At 37.1% G+C, this 20,790-nt stretch overlaps 1 protein-coding gene across 4 annotated transcripts in view; it reads left to right on the top strand.

Annotated features, from left to right (window-relative positions):
- Positions 1 to 20,790, top strand: part of ITGA4 (integrin subunit alpha 4) — an 89,460-nt gene that overhangs the window by 22,610 nt on the left and 46,060 nt on the right. The window contains exons 3-15 of one of the 4 annotated variants that reach the window (XM_032636528.1): positions 1,578 to 1,684; positions 1,781 to 1,910; positions 5,471 to 5,538; positions 7,053 to 7,182; positions 8,608 to 8,693; positions 9,451 to 9,513; positions 9,605 to 9,742; positions 13,310 to 13,421; positions 17,877 to 17,971; positions 19,181 to 19,271; positions 19,857 to 19,902; positions 20,279 to 20,323; positions 20,409 to 20,433. In XM_032636528.1, the coding sequence (XP_032492419.1) occupies positions 1,578 to 1,684; positions 1,781 to 1,910; positions 5,471 to 5,538; positions 7,053 to 7,182; positions 8,608 to 8,693; positions 9,451 to 9,513; positions 9,605 to 9,742; positions 13,310 to 13,421; positions 17,877 to 17,971; positions 19,181 to 19,271; positions 19,857 to 19,902; positions 20,279 to 20,323; positions 20,409 to 20,433 (1,136 nt within the window). Of the gene's footprint in view, positions 1 to 1,577; positions 1,685 to 1,780; positions 1,911 to 5,470; positions 5,539 to 7,052; positions 7,183 to 8,607; positions 8,694 to 9,450; positions 9,514 to 9,604; positions 9,743 to 13,309; positions 13,422 to 17,876; positions 17,972 to 19,180; positions 19,272 to 19,856; positions 19,903 to 20,278; positions 20,434 to 20,790 lie in introns of those variants that run through there. The other 3 variants (XM_032636527.1, XM_032636529.1, XR_004350617.1) reach the window with 3 other exon arrangements.

Genomic DNA, 20,790 nt, shown 5'->3' with positions numbered 1-20,790 from the left:
TCAAGGTTTGGGCTGCAGCAATATCCCCTTCCCATTCCAAGTAGACATTGCTAATCAACCCCAGCATTCTTTTTCCGGCCAGATCCTTAGTCGTATTCCTCTGTCTCATGCTCTTGGCGGGCACTACCAATGGGTGGGAGTTGACATTACTATTCTCCAAGAAAATTGGCCAAAAAAAGATTATCCATATACCATCGTAACAATGTTCCAGATCATGAGAATTGCCTGGGGTAATCAGGGCCTCACCTGGACCAACTAAATCAATCTCCAGAGACGGGGCTAGGAAACTTTCTTCAGTTTAGCTGTGTTGAAGGGTTGGTTTGTCCTGAACATTTTAAGAGAACGACAAATGTTCATAAAATGTATGCACAAATATCTTTCCACACTCCTTAAAATCTCTCTTACCCAGGAGACTTAACTGCAAATAATTTCACTTTCTAATACTAACCTCATCTATGAAAGTATTCTGAGTTTGCCCAGGAAGCATTATCTAGGGGTCAAGGTTATAAGTGCTTGGTGATTTAGAGTGTGGTCCCTATCAATGTATGAAAACTTGGTACCAAAATTAAGTTAAAAAAAAAAAGTTCCATGTCCCTATCCAGTCAAATTGATGCAAATGTATTTATCTGCCTTTGTTAACGGAACTGTCATGTGGCAATTGAAGTGGGTGGAAATAGCAAAAGGAATCTTAATATACTGCATCTTATTCTCCCCCAAAATCACTTACTTGACATCACATTTAATACAGGATCCCAGCTACAAAGCAAATAAGTCACTTTAACAAAAAGAAAAATGACTGGGATGATCACTTTTTCTTGCACAGTTTAGAAGTTTTGCCCTTGTGTAATATTTTATTTTTGGCTTTCTGGTTATTCATGCCTTTGTGAAAGTGCCTATTGACGTTGTTTCTTTACTTAAATAATCCAGCTTTTCAAAGTCTTTTTTTCTTTGTTGAAAACGTCACAATCCACTAAATGTAAACCATAGGGCAGTTTGTTTTAAATACTGGCATTATTAGTATGCTAATTATACACAGCTGCTTTCCACATGCTCCATCACCTCCAGCTTCAACAAATTGTGACTTAAATGCTGAGGACCATATTATAGTCCTTCTATTCTTAACGTCTCAGAACAAGAAACGTTTAAAAAAGTGCTCTGGAAATGTTGCCTACATTGCTAGATAAATGATCAAAACAAAGATGACATTCTTTGCCAAGTATTACACAATGCAGTTGGACTTGCACAGCCAATGTTGTTTGAAACTGGTTTCCCCTCTCTTAGTCATGTTGGTTAGCGATCTCCTATATCAAGGCCATCTCTTCCTGGTGTTACTAGTCAGAGGGCATTTCTACAAACAAAAATCACCTGTGAGAGAACAATTATGTTGTCACAGATTAACTGACGGTTACCCCAACAATGTGCACCAAATGTATGATGACAGGGAAGCAGGGAAAGGGGGCATTCCACAGAGGGCTGAAGGAAAAAACACTGGGGATAAGCATGCGTGTTTGTTTGCTCTTGTAGAATAATATTGTTTTCAAGATAACTGATGATAAAATTATTTTCAAATGCCGTAGGTAGCCCTAATGGAGAACCTTGTGGAAAGACTTGTTTGGAAGAAAGAGACAATCAATGGTTGGGGGTCACGCTTTCCAGACAGCCAGGAGAAAATGGCTCCATCGTGGTAGGTTATTGAAATTAGTCCACTGATCACATGGTGAAATCAGATACCCTGGGTGTGACTTTCACATCATATGGTCTACTTTTATGTTTTATTCAGACTTGTGGGCATAGATGGAAAAATATATTTTACATAAAGAATGAAAATAAGCTCCCCACGGGTGTTTGCTATGGAATGCCCTCTGATTTACGAACAGAGCTGAGTAAAAGAATAGCTCCATGCTATCAAGGTAAGGCATGATTTTGATATTAACTGAATCAGGAGAAATAAGTGAATGCCTTTAAAATTTTTTCTTCAATTTTCAATTTGGGATGTTTGGTTTGGGGTGGGAGGATCTTTGAAATAGCTATGTTTCCTTTAACTACTCAGAGTATTATTTCCTTTTTTACCCATTTGCAGTTGTTTTAATTTTCAAAGATGTACTGTGTTTTTAGGACTAGGAATTCTACAATTTAATTTGAATAATTTTAGCATCTAGTTGAGCATTACCACTTTAGCATTAAATATATTTTCTATTCAGTATAAGTGAGTCTAATGCCCAGCAAGTGCAGGACACTTCAAATCATGAAATAGATTGAAAAATATGATCAGAAGCAAGAAAATTGTTTAAGTTTCTTGCTTTACCTTTAGCTTCCAACAAGATTTAGAAAGATCTAAAGTATAAACGTAAGCAGATGTTTCCCACTCACTGTCTTTTTTATTTCCCCAAATTTACTTGTTTTCCTTGACATTGCAAGGGATTGGTGTCTTAAGTTTGAAAGGTCTTTCCCATAAAAATTTTAGGTCATGGTTAGTGCATGCAGAGCTAGGACATAAACTGAAATGAGCAAAGTTAGAGGTAAATGTCAACAGAGTATTGAAAAAACGATACCTGCAACAGAACTAAAATTCTGAAAATGTGTCTTTGGAAAGGATAAAATATATATGAATACCAAGTTCCAGTTTTTCTAACCAAAATGATTATCCCAGTGTCCAAAGGAAATTTCTATTACTTGACAAAACTTGGAGCAAGTATGCAAATTGAGTTGGTTTTATTAATATTGGAGTCTTTCCTCCCTGGAATTTGATATAATAGAAAAGATTATATCGTCTGTATTCCTAATTTGCCTTTGAATGCCAAGAAGATAAAAGGTGAATTTTAACTTCTCGATTGCAGTAAAACTTACTCTAGCTATTATCCTCTTTTTCATAATAGTTTATGCTTTACACTTTAAAACATTTCACAGTAGAGGCCTCTCTCCCTGGCTGTAGCGGCCTTCATGGTCATTTGGGGTCTTGCAGTCTCTCCATAATGTAAACCTGACCAGCCTGAGTCATAATCTTCAGTTCAGGTGAGGCCTTTTCCCTTGTGAACTTGGTTCCCTTTAAAATCAAGTGTGCAAATGTTCGACAATAGGAATTAGCTGTATAGGCTGAAGGAAACCTGTCAAAGGACAGTCTAGTAGAGATGCAAGCTAAAGACACCCCTCAACAGCAGCACCCCTCCCCACCTAGCTGGCCCCATGTCTGGGGCTTTTAATTGCCCCAGCAACCACTTCTGACTATTCTGGTGTGAAGTGATGCATTTGACCACTTAATGTTCCGCAACTCTTGTCCTACTGCTGGCAGGTCCCTTCACAAAATGCTGGTGCCTCCCTGGATGTAGATTTCAGTCCTGTACATTTTCTTTTTTTTTTTTTTTTTTAACATCTTTATTGGGGTATAATTGCTTTACAATGGTGTGTTAGTTTCTGCTTTATAACAAAGTGAATCAGCTATACATATACATATTTCCCCATATGTCTTCCCTCTTGCGTCTCCCTCCCTCCCACTCTCCCCATCCCACCCTTCCAGGCTGTCCCAAAGCCCCGAGCTAATATCCCTGTGCCTTGCGGCTGCTTTCCCCTAGCTATCTACCTTACTACGTTTGTTAGTGTGTATATGTCCATGACTCTCTCTCGCCCTGTCAAAACTCACCCTTCCCCCTCCCCATATCCTCAAGTCCGTTCTCCAGTAGGTCTGCGCCTCTATTCCTGTCTTATCCCTAGGTTCTTCATGACATTTTTTTCCCTTAAATTCCATATATATGTGTTAGCATACGGTATTTGTCTTTTTCTTTCTGACTTACTGCACTCTGTATTACAGACTCTAGGTCTATCCATCTCATTACAAATAACTCAATTTCATTTCTTTTTAAGGCTGAGTAATATTCCATTGTGTATATGTGCCACATCTTCTTTATCCATTCGTCCGATGATGGGCGCTTAGGTTCTTTCCATCTCCAGGCTATTGTAAATAGAGCTGCAATGAACATTTTGGTACATGACTCTTTTTGAATTTTGGTTTTCTCAGGGTATATGCCCAGTAGTGGGATTGCTGGGTCATATGGTAATTCTATTTGTAGTTTTTTAAGGAACCTCCATACTGTTCTCCATAGTGGCTGAACCAATTCACATTCCCACCAGCAGTGCAAGAGTGTCCCCTTTTCTCCACACCCTCTCCAGCATTTATTGTTTCTAGATTTTTTGATGATGGCCATTCTGACTGGTGTGAGATGATATCTCATTGTAGTTTTGATTTGCATTTCTCTAATGATTAATGATGTTGAGCATTCTTTCATGTGTTTGTTGCCATTCTTTATATCTTCTTTGGAGAAATGTCTGTTTAGGTCTTCTGCCCATTTTTGGATTGGGTTGTTTGTTTTTTTGTTATTGAGCTGCATGAGCTGCTTGTAAATTTTGGAGATTAATCCTTTGTCAGTTGCTTCATTTGCAAATGTTTTCTCCCATTCTGAGGGTTGTCTTTTGGTCTTGATTATGGTTTCCTTTGCTGTGCAAAAGCTTTGAAGTTTCATTAGGTCCCATTTGTTTATTTTTGTTTTTATTTCCATTACTCTAGGAGGTGGATTCCTGTACATTTTCTCATGTGTTCTCTGGTTGACCTTGTACATGGACATCCAATGTCCATAGATGACAATGTGCACCACCCCCAAATATATATATATATATATATATACACACACATATATATGTATGAATATATATAAATATATGTATAAATATATACCTACCCACATTCTATGAAAAAACAAAACATGATGGCAGAAACCTAAGACACCTAAAATTATGGTAATATTTTTTAAATAAAAAAATATATATAGGACCAGAGAAGATATAAAAAGGAATGAAAAAGCATGACAGGGAGTGGTCATTATAAATGACAGCAATTTATTTAACATTTCTGGTTAGCAAAGCCAAAACAAAGATGTGGTCCTGTATCTTCATAGAGGTTTACTTATGTCAGTTCTTCAGGTAAAGCAAGTTTTGTGCCCCTAGTAAGTTTCACAAAGCAACCATTCATGGGGGCTTTGTAAGAAGAGACCCTCCATCTCCATGCAGATCTTGACTCTGTTATTTTCAGCCAGGCAAAAATCTAGGAAGCCTATTTTAAATGGAAACCTGAACTGGAAGCCACAAATCCTACCTCTGTCTTAGATACTCACCTGACAACTTTTTGAGTGTATGCTGCATGTTCTTCCCACGGAAAAGAGGCTGGGTAGATTTTTCTACTGCTATTTCACAAGGATGTTTTGAAGATCAACATGGAAGATATTTGTGACCTTAAATTTTACCACTTACTATTTTTTTAAAATAATACTGTAAAAAGAGCTCTTAAAAGGTATACTTTTAAGAGCTCTTAAAAGGTATAAGAGCTCTTAAAAGGTATACTTATAAGGATTTATAAATAAAATTATGCAGATTTTGTCTGTTTTAAAATGAAATCCTGAATTGTTTTTCTGCTTTATTTTAGATTATGTGAGAAAATTTGGAGAAAATTTTGCATCATGTCAAGCTGGAATATCTAGTTTTTACACAGAGGTAATTGTCCCAAAATAGCTGCTATGGATGTTTACATATAGAATTTTAATTTGACTTAGAAGATTGATATTATGCTTTGAAGAAAAACTGTATAATACTCAAATAATATGTCTCAAATTTGAGTGTAATACAACTTAATTTTCACCACTCAATATTCGACATATGTATTGATAAAATATTAATACTTAGATGGCTGTGTCACGCAAGACCAACTAAAAGTCTATACTAAAGGTTACTTTTATGAAGAATGTAATAGAAATCAAAAGTAGCTGTAGTTATTTGTTAATTTAAGCATTGAAAATATCTAGGTATGTTATATTTAGTTATTAAATCGAGGGGGAGGAAGCGTATGAGTTAACACTTTTCATTAGAAGTGTGAGAACTGGGAGATTTAAGAACTTAATAATATCCTCTTAAATGAGATATGGTCCCAAACTCTATTATTCTTTTTCTAACACTATCACATACACAGTGGAAGATCACAATTGTACTCAACTCCTAAATCTCCCAGTTTCTCTCAACAACCCATTACGAAGTTATGAATGTTTTCTAAATCTTTGTAGACAGGTTGTATCAAGCCTTGGGTTAACAATTTCCTTAAATATTGCCTAGTATGGAAAAATAATAATGCTTGCTTTCTTTAAATTGACCTCTTTTTTTCAAAGTTTGGATTGTTTAGGAAATTTAGAAATGTTACCTAGCTTTAACTGCTGAAAAGTTTTCATATTTCACCAGACAAGTGTCTGCTCTTTCCTTTCTTCTAAATTCCTACGTTTATCATCAAGTATGCCCCAATTTCATTTGAGTTGTTTTTTTTCCAAGCTAACATTATTAAGGAACCTATTCATTAGCTTTTTGCAAATTGAAATAAATTAAGTCCATTTTTTACTCTTTGGAAACACACAATTATCTCTGTAATGAGCACTAATGAGTTACCCAGATAGGGTTTACTTTAATAGAAAACCACATTGCCTTTCTCCCCAAAGCTTACTCTAGTGTTCAGTGATTCTACCTTTGATTTTAAAATCCGCTGATGAGCATGAAGTGAGAGTTTCAGTGTTTCTTCTCTGAAATTCTCATTTTAGGTGAAAATTCATTAGCTAGCTTCTCTGGCTTTTTTGATGTGTTTTTTTTTTTTTTTTTTTTTTTTTTTTTTTTTTTTTGTGTGTGTGTGTGGTACGCGGGCCTCTCACCGCTGCGGCCTCTCCCGTCACGGAGCACAGGCTCCGGACACGCAGGCCCAGCGGCCATGGCTCACAGGCCCAGCCGCTCCGCAGCATGCGGGACCCTCCCGGACCGGGGCACGAACCCGCGTCGCCTGCATCGGCAGGCGGACTCTCAACCACTGCGCCACCAGGGAAGCCCTGATGTGTTTTTAAACTCATAAAATGCTTACATTTCAGAAATTTATAAAAATGTATTTTTGTCACTATTGACTTAAAGTGTGTATCTGGAGGAGGTTTTGGGTGGTGAGATTAAACTTTTAAATGATGATAATTTTTTTTTTCTTACAGGACTTAATTGTAATGGGAGCTCCAGGATCATCCTATTGGACCGGCTCTCTTTTCGTCTACAATATAACTACAAATAAATACAAAGCTTTTTTAGACAAACACAATCAAGTGAAATTCGGAAGTTATTTAGGTATTATAAAAATGGACAAACTCGAATTATCTCTGCCTTACAGATACTAGTAATTATAAATAAGGGAAATTATATCTTCAAATGATCAAAATGGGGTTTCCCTGGTGGCGCAGTGGTTGAGAGTCCGCCTGCCGATGCAAGGGACACAGGTTCGTTCCCTGGTCCGGGGAGATCCCACATGCCGTGGAGCAGCTGGGCCCGTGAGCCATGGCCGCTGAGCCTGCGTGTCCGGAGCCTGTGCTCCACAATGGGAGAGGCCACAACAGTGAGAGGGCCGCGTACCGCAAAAAAAAAAAAAAAAAAAAAAGAAAGATCTAAATGGCCAGTAGTAATTAAAAATCCATTTCAGAAACCCCCTTTTTAAGGATATAGTCTCTGAAACTTCAGTTAACTTAATATTTTACGTATGTAACTATTATCAATATATAATTCTTAGATTGGAACTTCTGGTTTAGCTTCCTCTTTTTGCAGTAAGTCACTTATAAGCTTATATCTTTATGCAGTCAACTTGTTATTATAAAGATAGCATCTATTGAGTGCCTGTCATCTCCTAGGAACTTTTGTAAGCACTCTACATGAAATAACTCATTTAATCATGAATGGATGAGTAAGTATAGTTTCTTCAAGGACCAACTGAAAGCCAGTGGGACTGCGGACAGCATTCTAGACAATGGGTAACATTATGAAGAATGTGGGTCTAAAAACGGCCCATTGACCTTTGCCTCATAAGTTCTTAGAATATTTCCCAGAGCATAACTATTTTTATCATTCTTATTGTAATTATTTCTGAGTATAGGCTGTTCACATTTGAAGTGAATTCCCCCCATTCATACAGAAGGAATTTATTTTAAAACGGAGGGAATTCATTTACAGTTCAGCATTTACTTGTTTATGGTTGAAGGATATCTTGAAACATTGTTTTAAAAATGTAACTTAGTATTATGCCTTTTATTACATAATAAAATAAGAATATTTTACTTTTTGTGTAATCATACAGTTTTATCACAATAGGAAGGTTTCAGGGCAAGAAAAGTTGAAGTTTAAGAAGCCTTTTTTTTTTTTACTTAAAGTTCAAAATGTTATATTTTATATACGCTAAAATATTTCTGTTGTAATCGTAGAAACTACCATGTCCTAATATACAGAGACTAACAAACCACATGTAAAGGTGCTATCTTTAGTTTCTAAGACTTAAACATATAAGCCATATTAACACACAGATTAATAATTGCTTAAAGCATATAAAAACCAATTTTGAGTATTGCTATTCTAAATATTCTTAAAACTCTATTTACTGTAGTCATTTTGAATTCAGTCTCATTTAATTATGAATGGATTTATGATCCATTCTATAAGTGGATTTATGATAATGAATTTTATCCATTGCGAATGATGATTCTCATACTTGTCTCCATTTTCTTGAAGGATACTCAGTTGGAGCCGGTCATTTTCGGAGTCGGCACACTACCGAAGTAGTTGGAGGAGCCCCTCAACATGAACAGATTGGTAAAGTAAGAGTTACATTTTTATATTTATTTCTTCTAAAAGGTTCATATGGATTGCATGAGAGAATAAGATATTACAGGAGGAACTGCAAAAATTCTAAGCAATGAAGCTGGAAATGATGAGAAGTATGCTGCATTTAGTGGTAAAACGGGCGAAAGTCGTATGGCTTTTAGACAAAATTGAGCAGGAAAGCTTTCAGGAAGACTACGTAAATCAAATGAGGCTCTTCTTTCCTATGAGTAATTGTTTCTGAGATAGAATTGTCTCAAGATGTCCAAGGAATACATTTATTGGTTAATAAGTTTATAGCTGAAGGCAAATGAAGGCAGCTACATTCCTGGTACAATTGTGGTAGGACCAGAAAGAACAAAATGTTATTTCTCGTTCTAGTTTTTGTTACATTGCTGCATGAACATGACTTTGAAGATTGAGACAAACAACATTTTCTTTTTTTTTTCTTTTAATTGGAGTATAATTGCTTTACAATGTTGTGTTAGTTTCTGCTGTACAAGGAAGTGAAGCAGCTATATGTATTTTCTGTGCTCTCTAAGGAAACAGTAAGATTGTTCCTGAGAAGGTAGTTTTTCAAGGAAGGCATCTTAATGTGAACTTGGTTCCCTAAACCTTTTGTATGACTCTGAAAGTGATTTTTCAAAAATATATTTGCGCAATTACAAGTTATGAAAATTAATGTTTTCATTGACTGAAACATTTTTAATGTGATAGCAGTCTGACTTTTCCGAATTCTTTTCCCCATTGCAGGCATACATATTCAGCATTGATGCAAAAGAACTAAATATCTTACATGAGATGAAAGGTAAAAAGGTAATATGTCTCTACCTTCGGTATCACTGAGGGCTTTGGTGAGTAATTCTGCTTTTTTCTCAATGACTGGATCTGGTTTGCCTTGGAGCAGCTTGGGTCTTATTTCGGAGCTTCTATCTGTGCGGTGGACCTCAACGCAGATGGCTTCTCAGACCTACTTGTGGGAGCTCCCGTGCAGAGCACCGTCAGGGAGGAAGGAAGAGTGTTTGTATACATCAACTCTGGCACTGTAAGTCTGATTGGCTGCAAGTTGGAAGCCATGTATGGGATTTTGATTGAAACTGATGCTTTTCTTATTCCAAAGTTCTGAGACTATAGATTTTTAGGCTTATTTTACTGATGAAAGTAAAAATTGTGGTATTGTACTGATGCTTTAGAAATGAAATGGAATATGATGATGAATGGGCCACTGTCCCATTTTTTAAAAAAATTTTTATTTATTTATTTATTTGTTTTTGGCTGTGTTGGGTCTTCGTTGCTGCACACGGGCTTTCTCTAGTTGCGGCGAGCGGGGGCTACTCTTGGTTGCGGTGTGCGGGCTTCTCATTGCAGTGGCTTCTCTCATTGTGGCTCATGGGCTCTAGAACACAGGCTCAGTAGTTGTGGCACACGAGCTTAGTTGCTCTGCGGTATGTGGGATCTTCCCGGACTAGGGCTCGAACCCGTTTCCCCTGCATTGGCAGGCGGATTCTCAATCACTGTGCCACCGGGGAAGCCCCACTGTCCCATTTTGATATCTCGAAAGTATGAGATCAATTGTCTGGAGTTTCTCTATGCACAGCTTGTATGTGTTCACTCAAGTAGTTGAAGTTTCTTCCAGTTTTATTATTGATGCAACTCTAATTTGAAAGAATGATTTTTATATAGCCCTAAAAATGTGAATGTCCTATTGGTTTGATGGTGAATGTCCCTATGTAATTTGGTAATTATAAAACACTACTAGAGGGCTTCCCTGGTGGTGCAGTGGTTAGGAGTCCGCCTGCCGATGCAGGGGACACGGGTTCGTGCCCCGGTCCGGGAGGATCCCACATGCCGCGGAGCGGCTATGCCCTTGAGCCATGGCCGCTGAGCCTGCGCGTCCGGAGCCTGTGCTCCGCAATGGGAGAGGCCACGACAGTGAGAGGCCCGCGTGCTGCAAAAAAAACCCCCCAAAAAACAAAAAACACTACTAGAAGTGGAAGATAAAGTATGAAATGTTTTTAATTTCTTGATTTGAAAACAATTGGAAACAAGATATGTTTTGATAAGATGTTAATTTGCACAACTTATATAGATTATATTCCTGATAAGAATGTAAAATTGCCATAGTTTATTCCAAAGTAGATACAGTAGTTGTAGAAATAGGTGTTTACTTGCTTATGGTTGAGTTTTCAATTCTGGGGGGTGTTTTGGAATAGAAACTGACCACTTGACAATTCAATTTAAAGAGTTCTGCTGGCCTTATCTTGACAGTCTATCTTCCTGGCATCAAATCAAAAGAAATAATTGATAGGGCCTTAATGGGGTCTTCTTGGCCTGTTTCTTTGATTTAAGAGCAAGAACAGGTTTGTGAGAAAATTGGTTCATTTCTTAAGTCACAGCATTTTCATTTAGGATTTAACAAAGTAAAATCTGTTTCCAGAAGGTATTTTTTTAAATCAGTTGTTTCGGAGCATTTAGTACGTATTTACATTAAGCACCTGGCTAAACTCTTTACAATTTAAGAGAGAAAATACTCAGTCTTACAAAGCTGGGAGATTCTTAATGTTCCAAATATAGAGCAGGAAAGTTATTCTCGTGCTGGGATTTCCTAGACTGTTTAAACCTTAATTTTAATAGTAAAAGCATATCATCTATGAAGTGATCGTTCATATCTCATTAGTAGTGAAATCAGGCATTACTCTGTCTTATATAGATATTTCACATTTTCCTATCCATAAATGGTCTTCCTTATGCTAGCTGCATACTTTTCTTTCTCTTTAAACTAAAGTTTTTGAGAACAGTTTAAACAGTAGCATATATACCTAAAGTAAGGCAATAATAGAAACGTTTTTCCCACTGAACTCTTAAGCAATCCCAATATGAAAAACATAAAAGTGAATAGCCTTTGCTTAGCGGGCAAGGGAGGAGATCTACCCATTCGACTATCCTCTTGTTCGCCCCTCACTTCTACATCACTCAAGAGAGGGCATCGCTGTTGAATACTGGGGTTAATTTTATAATTGATTTCAGCTTTTAAAACCTCTTGCATAAGTTATTCTTCTTTTGTTGCCTTCCAACTTCCTGTTTCTTAACTTTAAGAAGACACTAACCACTACCTGACATTATATTATATATTTATTGGTTTGGTTTGCTGTTGTTTGTCGGTTCTTCCATTGGAGTGTAGACACCGTGTGGAGAGAAATCATCTGTTTTATTTACTACTGTTTCCTCAGGACTTGAAAGAGTCCTGGACAAGTTGGTGCTCAGTAATTGTTTCTGCATGAACTCAAGAAAGAATGATACTTGAATGAATCTGGCTTCCACCTACTTCTGCTAAAATAGCTCTCAGGGGTCCCCAGTGAACTCTTGGTCACCATTCTGTGCCTGGAGAATACTTGAAGAATAGTGATCACCACTTCTTGAAGCTCTTCCCCTGGAACTTCAGTGCCTTTGTGTTGTTTTAGGTCTGCACCTTCTCGTCCTCGCCTCTTCTGCTTTCTGCTCTTTAAATTAGGCATTTCTCTAGGAGCAAAACAAGTATAGGAATTTTTTAGTTGGAAAATAAAAGGCGAAGGGCACTTCACAAGGGGAAGAATGTGTGTGCTACGGGAATGAACAGACTTGTTTGAGAAGCGGGAAGGATCTATGATGAGTAGTGCACGGGGTTTGTTTTTGGTTTTGTTTTTAATACAAGGGAGTGACGTGATCAGAGTTTGGAAAGAGGTCTGGCAGCTGTTACTGCAACAGCTCCTGTTGAAACATTATTGAGTGTTAATTGTAATAACTCATCTTCCAACTTCAGAGACAACAGTTGACCAATCCGTGCTTCGGTGCTGCTGGAAAAAGATCACCAAGACCAGCTTCAGTCGTGTCACTCCTCAACTCAGAAACCTTCAGGGGCTCTGTCTTGTTTTCCAAATTGAGAGTAAATTTCTCCCAGCCTTCAAAGTCCCACCGCATAAGACTGCAGTCTGACTTTTTTCGGCCTCATTCATTGCACATACTGTTGATTATAGCCAAATTCTTTGCAATTTGTGTTTTGCTGATTATTTTCTCTGTATATCAAAACTTTGCCCATCCTTCAGTAGCCACCTTGACCGCTACCTCCTTTTTTGAAATCTCTGCTGGCTCTCACAGTTAGATATGCTCTCCTTGCTTGTCAGTATTGCAAAGCAGTCTGTACTTCTAAGTCATTTACATGCTTGGACTATGCCTTTTCTGTAACTGGGGGCTTCTTCAGGAAAGGGAGTGTCTTATACACACACTGCCTTGTCCCCTTTCACCCATTCAGTCTTTGCACAGTGCACTGCCTTTGCTAGGAACTCACTAAATATTTGCTAAATTGAATTATCAAAATGATTTATTGGATTTTCAAAGCTAGGGGTCATGAGTTTGACAATTTTTTTTTTGTCCTCTGAGCTCTAATCATACTATTATACGTGTTGACACACTTGACAAATATTTATTGAATTGAACTGAGATGTGTGTACTAAAGCTGAGGCTGTAGTTTGTCCAACCTGTTTGAAGCATTAAGAAAAAATCCATACCCAATTACAACAGTAAATCATGCGTGAAGCTGTGTTATAATGACACCTTTCTCCCCCTTTCTATCTAGGGAGCAGTAATGAATGAAATGGAAATAGAGCTCATTGGAAGTGACAAATATGCTGCAAGATTTGGGGAATCCATAGTCAATCTTGGCGACATTGATAATGATGGCTTTGAAGGTAATTAAAAGTATCCAATTGGGTACATGATTTCCACTTTTAAAGTGGCACATGGAAAAGAATATAATTGGAGTTTTATGTTGTTTGTCTTTCTATAGAAAATGGAGGCAGACTGGTATGCTAAGTTTTTTTCTTTAGTGTTATCCCTGATTTCTTCTCAGTTGCCAGCTGTTGATTCTTACTACTGTTAATAAAGAATGATACTCAACACACCTTATTTCATTGCTTCTAAGGCACCATTGATTATAAGTTGTTTTATTATAAGTCATTATTTTATATGCCCCTGAAAAAATGGTGCCTCTTAAACTGCGACTCACTTTTTTTCTATTTTAAGAAGGACCCTGATTTCAGGAATGTGAAAATGTGGAAAAAAATGTGCATCATAGACTCACTGGATAACAGTATTTAACTATCAGTGTAGTAAAGACACTGACAAAACCCAGCAGAGGCTGGCCACAGAGCTGGAGCCGGGCTCTGAAAGCCCCCTTGCTGTGCCAGGCTTTCCTTGTTCAGCTGCTCTGTTGTGGGAAGATTTGGGGATCCCAGGAGAGAGTCCTGAGCGGTGGTAAGGGGGCAACTGGCAGACTCAAGGACAGTGGATATTTACCACTCGATAGGGGTGCGTTTCAATAATGGAATAGGTGGTCTCATCAGAACTGTGACTGTTGCCTAGATAGCAGTCCTGCTGTTGAAGTATCTGTCTCTACCAGCCTTCCCTCTTAAAATTTGCTTTTTGTTCAGTCTAGTTCTAAGTAGTAACTAAGTCTATTAAAACTGTGCCTAAAATGATGAATGGGTTTGAAGGCAGAGTGTATAATTCCTCAAGTTCAGCAAATAAGTATTCGATATTTTCAGGGCTCAGAATTGTCTTCTAGATATGGTCATTGGCAATTGGTATATGGTAAAAGTAGGTCAAAATTTACTTGGATATTGGACATAAGTGAGGGAGTACTGTAAATTCTCACTTTCTTAATATCTTCTTATGCCTAAATGCTTCATTCTACTTTAAATGTATAAAATGTTATTCTACAAGGAGCAAGCTAGTTGGTTATTGAATATATGCTTCCAGTGAGCCTTCTTGAATGTAAGATAGTGTAATTTGGTATACAAATATTACCATTTCTGGATTTATTTTACTATTTTTAAAACAAAAGGAGATAAAAAGTATACATATATATTCCTATGGTTATGATTACACATAAAATTTTACATTAAAATATCTAAAAAATGTTATTATGATGTTACATTTCACAAGTAATCAGCAATTCTGTGATATTTATTGAGGACTTATTTTTTGTCAGTTGTACCATGCCAGGTATAGAGGATGTGCCATAATGAATGTAAATGAAGGAAATAGTGGCACTCCTTTTTATAGTTTTACAATCGAATGGAATATAAGATTAAGACATGAAAAAATAAACATTATATAAGTGGTAAATTTAGACCCAACCTAATAAATATCTGTGAAAAAAACCATGTTTTTGCACCTTGATATTTCATATATATTATATAAAATAGTAAAATTCTTTCTTTTAAAAACAAAATCATCATTTAGTAAAATACTTATTTTGTTTACTTATAATTCCTTCTACATCCTCTTTTAATTGACACACCCAGGGAAGAGTATTCACTATTTTGAATGTATTAAAATATTTGAGAATGATTTTTCATTTCTCTTGTGCACATACACAGATGGTTGTTGCATATGACAGGATTTCCTTCTTTTTTATGGCTCAATAGCATTTCTGCTTTGCCCATGGCTATGTGTTTTCTACATTTTAGATATTAGCCAAGACCATGCTGATTTGGAAGTAGGCTCAGTGTGTTCTAGCTCTTCACTGAGGTCTTTAATTCCACCATCTCACTCTATCTGCCTGGGTGAGCCAGCAGGGCATCTATGTTTAATTTTTCATTATGTGATTCCCTATTCCTTTTCCCCATCTTCTAACTTAGTTTGTTTTGCTGGGATATGAGTGAAGTTACTTCACGTTCATGCCAGAGTGTGTGGGATTGTGTAGAAAAGAGATGAAAAACCCACCTGTTCTTTTTCCTTCCTTCTCCAGTCTTAGATGCAAATCAGACTTAATGTCCTTTTACTATGCACAGCTTTGTGGTGTTTTGCATAGTGGACTTCGGTAATTTTGGCGTTCACGACATCATTTTTTTATTCTTCAAAAGAAAAAAATTAGAATATATTTCCTGTGTCCTTAGAAAAGCAAAACAAGCCATTTTCTAAGAAGATAATCAATCAATTTGGCAGGAGTCCAGCATAAAAATTTCATCAAAAGTATGAGAAAGTTAAATAGGTAATAGACAAACCTATTCAACCAATGTGACCAGACAGACAGATGATAGCATTTTAGCCATAAAATGCTTTTGGCAAGACCACTTATTTTTGTTTTTTTATGTTGAGCCCTGTCATCTGACTTTTAGACTATATGTTTGAATATTTTTTTTAGCAGAACCGTAATAAAGTTCTGCAGCTGTAAACTATATTATTTTATGTGCTTCTGAAATGCTTATATATTATCAAATCATTTATTGAGCACTTCTTTCACACAGAAGAGGAACATGTGCTAAGAGGGGAGAATGTTGGTCACAACTTTATTGTTGATGATTTTATAGAACATGGTGATGGAGAGCAAAGGTTGTGGAGCCAGACTGCGGGGTTTAAATCCCAACTCTACCACATCCTGGCTCGGTGACTTTGAGTGAGTTACATTCTGTGCCTCAGTTTCCTCATCTATAAAAAGCGAGGATCAAAAAGAATTTGATAGAGCTGTTGTGAGAGTTACACGGGTTACAGTGGGTTATGTGAGAATAACATGAATAACGTATGTAAAGCCTCTAGTGCAGTGCCTGCATTGTAAGCAGTATATAAATACTAGCTGATGTTAAGATTATTATGATCATACTAATGATAATTGTTATGGTTTATGCTAACAGTGTAGTAAATGTTCAAATGGAAAGTAAAAACAGTTGTCAGATATCTCTGTTTATTCTCTGTGTTTTGTCCCGATGGTGTTGCATAGGCATGGAAAAACATTATTATTAACGTGTATTCTCCTTATTTCTATAATGATAGCTAGAACTTTAGGATATTATATAATAGATCCAAGTGTCATCTTAGGAAGTAAGAGTTTGGATCTATATATAAGCTAGCCAAAGACCGAATATACTTCAGTATCTTCTGCTTGGAATTAAATTGATCTGGGCCTTCTTAATAATTCAGTACTATATGTACTTTGTATTTATAGCACTTAAGCAACCATGTTATTCATAGTTTCTATTTTCTCTTGGTTTTCTTATGTGAAAACATACCCTTAACAGATACTTTAATTACTTTCATTGGAACAGGAATTAATTCAGAAGTCATTTTGCAAATAAAGTAAAACCTAGAGCTCAAACTAAGAGTTCTTGTGGTAATAGTATTTATAGTGATAATAACTTATTATGTGCTACACACTGCTCTAAGCACTTCACATGAGTTACATCTTTCTATGCCGAGGATGAGTTCTCTTACAATCCTGTGCTGAGGTGAGGGAACTGAGATACAGAGAGATTAAGAAATGGGCCCAGGGCTTCCCTGGTGGCACAGTGGTTGAGAGTCTGCCTGCCAATGCAGGGGACACGGGTTCGAGCCCTGGTCTGGGAGGATCCCGCATGCCACGGAGCAACTGGGCCCGTGAGCCACAACTACTGAGCCTGCGTGTCTGGAGCCTGTGCTCCGCAACAAGAGAGGTGGCGATAGTGAGAGGCCCGCGTACCGCGATGGAGAGTGGCCCCCGCTCGCCGCAACTGGAGAAAGCCCTCACACAGAAACGATGACCCAACACAGCCAAAAATAAATAAATAAATAAATTTTAAAAAAAAAAAAAAAAAAAAAAAAAAAAAAAAGAAATGGGCCCAGCATAGCACAGCTGGGCACGAGGGCAGTGCTGGGGTCAGGCCTGGCCATCTGGCTGTAGGACCTGTGTCCTTAACCATTCTGTTAGCCTGTCTCTAAGACCCTAAGACTCTAAGCTTCTTCCACACACAGACTTACCTGTACAATCCACTACATTGTTATGACAGTAACAGTATTTTATAATTTTTTTCTGTCCAGTGAGAAAAGTGTCTTTGTTTTGGTTTTTGTTTTTGCGGCACGCGGGCCTCTCACTGTTGTGGCCTCTCCTGTTGCGGAGCACAGGCTCCGGACGCGCAGGCTCAGCAGCCATGGCTCACGGGCCCAGCCGCTCCACGGCATGTGGGATCTTCCCGGACCGGGGCACGAACCCGTGTCCCCCGCCTCGGCAGGCGAACTCTCAACCACTGCGCCACCAGGGAAGCCCAGAAAAGTGTTTTTTGATAGGGAGTTTTCTTATGTGACATTAATTAAAGAGCATGAAGGTTAGTTTTCAGAGTTGCATTCTTTGCATTAAGAATTTATTTTCTGTCATTTAAATTCTTGAATAGATGTTGCTATTGGAGCTCCACAGGAAGATGACTTGCGAGGTGCTATTTATATTTACAATGGCCGAGCAGATGGGATCTCGTCAGCCTTCTCACAGGTAGGATAATACTATTCTGTTAATACTTTCAAAAGAAGCATTGGTAATAAAATCCGTCTTAAAACTTCCAGCGTTAATGTGGACTTATTTTTTTTAATTTGGTCTTTCAAATACTTAATACTCTTTCACCATTTTCTTACAATAACAGTAGATGGCCTCATTTTTAAGGTCATTAATAACTCTTTGAAACCATTTTGTTTTTCATAAATAAGAGTTCTGGTTCACTTCCATTCTAGCTTGTATTTAACCTATTAAAGACATTCTCTCTGCATTTCATCAAATTTATGTTCTGAGGTAATACCCATAGTATTCCAGATAAGCCCATTTGGATTTGATTAACTGTGTCTTGCCCTATGGCTAAAGCCCCATGTTCCACGGAGATTGCACAGGGAGAGCAAAGACTCATGTGATACTCTGTGTTCCTTTTAGTGCAGAGAGTAAGATGAGAAAGTTCCCTGATCTAACTCTGACTTTACTTTCACATTTTGAAAGATCAGGGCATTTCATTGCATAGAAAAAAACTACATACACGTGCGGAGAAGAGAAGTTTTTCCAAAGGTACTCTTAGGGAAACATTAGCTAACACTGTTATTTTTGATTAGGCAAAAATAGGTAAATTGTTCTCTGTATAACGTGAAAGATATATACTTGTCTAGTAAAGAATACTGATTCTCTTAGAATGGACAACCCTGATACTTATAAATCAGTATCTGGACATGAAATTAAACACATGGGATAGGAAGCACATATCAGACTTGAGTTGTCCTTGTCAAATACTAGGAAGCAATCTGGCTAAATGAGGTGGTTATTATAAACCTAAGTAGTAGGCTCCACTAAGTGATCGTAGATGTCTTATTTTCTTATTATTTGTTTGGTTACTCATGTTGCTCAGGGAAATAAACACAGAGCCTGAAAAAAGACTGGGGAGAGAGTGTCAGGACTGTTCTAGGAGATCTTTACTACATAATTTTCCCTTTGCTCACAATGTAAAGAAAGTGATTTTTTTCTTGTCACAAAATAGATGTCAACTTCCCACTTCAAGCTGGAAACTACTCTTTCTCTTAGACACATGTATTTGACTTAACTACAATGCATTTGTTAATAATGTGCCAGGGCATGTACCAGGACTCATTATTTAACTAAATCATTGTTTCTCTGGGATATTACGTGTTCAAATCCTGTTTCCCACTCAACTTTATTATTTTTCAGAGAATTGAAGGGCGTCAAATCAGCAAATCATTAAGTATGTTTGGACAGTCTATATCTGGACAAATTGATGCAGATAATAATGGATATGTAGGTGAGTATAAAATTTACCATATTTTATAAATTGAAATGAACTCTGTTGTGTATGCTGCTTTATTGTGAAGTACATAAAACTGGTAGAGAAAAGTTCTAATTTACTAATGAGTTTTTTCCTTCATTTTTAAAGCTCTTTTGAATTCAAGGATGGGTCAGAAATAATCAAGTAATTCCTGAGCTTTAAACTGTTAGTTACTTAACACTTTATTCCTTGTTCCAAAAAAAATTAAAAGCATTCATGAAAATAAGTCAAACACACAATGATGAAAAGAAAGAGGGGTTTCTTTGGTAATTTAAAAAGAGATTTCTGGGTGAATGTTTATAGTCCAAAAATTGAATCTTGTTTCAGCAAGGCTGTCTTTATATCATATGTTTATATCTATGAATGAATGTCATTGTAAATGAGCAGATTCAGACATATGTGAAATGAATCTTAAGATGTAAGCATACCTCTTCTAATTAATTTTCTGTAAATAGTGTTTTGATATAGTCGAAAGGTGATATGTAGTTAAGTATTTATGGCTGAAAGTAATTCTCTTTGACTAATGATGATCATTAATCTGTGTTGTTTTTTATCCTCCAGATGTAGCAGTTGGTGCTTTTCGGTCTGATTCTGCTGTGCTGCTAAGGTAAGGTTGATACATTTCACTGCTTAATGACAGTTGGGCTTAATTTAAATGATGGGAGGCAGTTTTTAAAATCAGCAGGGTGGTGACCTCATAACACTCCTTTTGATACTCTGAAATTTAATTATTGAACTTTAGGATATTTTTCCCACCTTACCTAGACATACACATAAATCATCAAAGTCAATATTTTTAGAAGTTTAAATGAAAATTTCTTTTGATTCATACATGGAAATGTAATTGGGTATATGTATATACATATTATTAAACAGTTTCATGAAATTACTTGATCAGTGGAAACTGACAAAACAAATGTTAACTGTCATCTTGAGGAAAAATAATTCTGCAATTAATATTGCTAATTTTATTTCCTTCTTAGGACGAGACCTGTAGTGATTGTCGAAGCTTCTTTAAACCATCCTGAGTCAGTAAATAGAACAAATTTTAACTGTATTGAAAATGAATTGCCTTCTGTGTGCATGGATCTAACACTCTGTTTCTCATATAAGGGCAAAGAGGTTCCAGGTTATATCGGTAAGGGTGCCCTTAACAAATTAATGCCTGATAGAATGTGCACTTCCCTCATAAATCTCTTGGTCGTCTTTCGAGCTCTCTCTCTATTTCACCATGGAGGGGATTTTAGGGCAGGAGAGAGCAGCCACCTGATAACCTTTCCTCTTCATCTTCCGGATTCTCGCTTTGTTCTAACCAATGAGTTGGACACATTAAGGCTCTAGTTGTTTAGAGATTATGGCAGGAAGTAGAGCAAGAGTATCACTTGCTATGTTATTTAAGGTAAACTAATTGAGCTTGATCTGTAAGATCTCTTTGGAATAAAAAGAACATCACCACAGCTCCTCCTGTTTTACGAGGCTCACTGAAGTCTTGAGC

This window comes from Phocoena sinus, chromosome 7 (genome assembly GCF_008692025.1).
Source record: "Phocoena sinus isolate mPhoSin1 chromosome 7, mPhoSin1.pri, whole genome shotgun sequence".
Classification (NCBI taxonomy): Eukaryota; Metazoa; Chordata; class Mammalia; order Artiodactyla; family Phocoenidae; genus Phocoena; species Phocoena sinus.
This window is presented reverse-complemented; position numbering and strand designations above follow the sequence as displayed.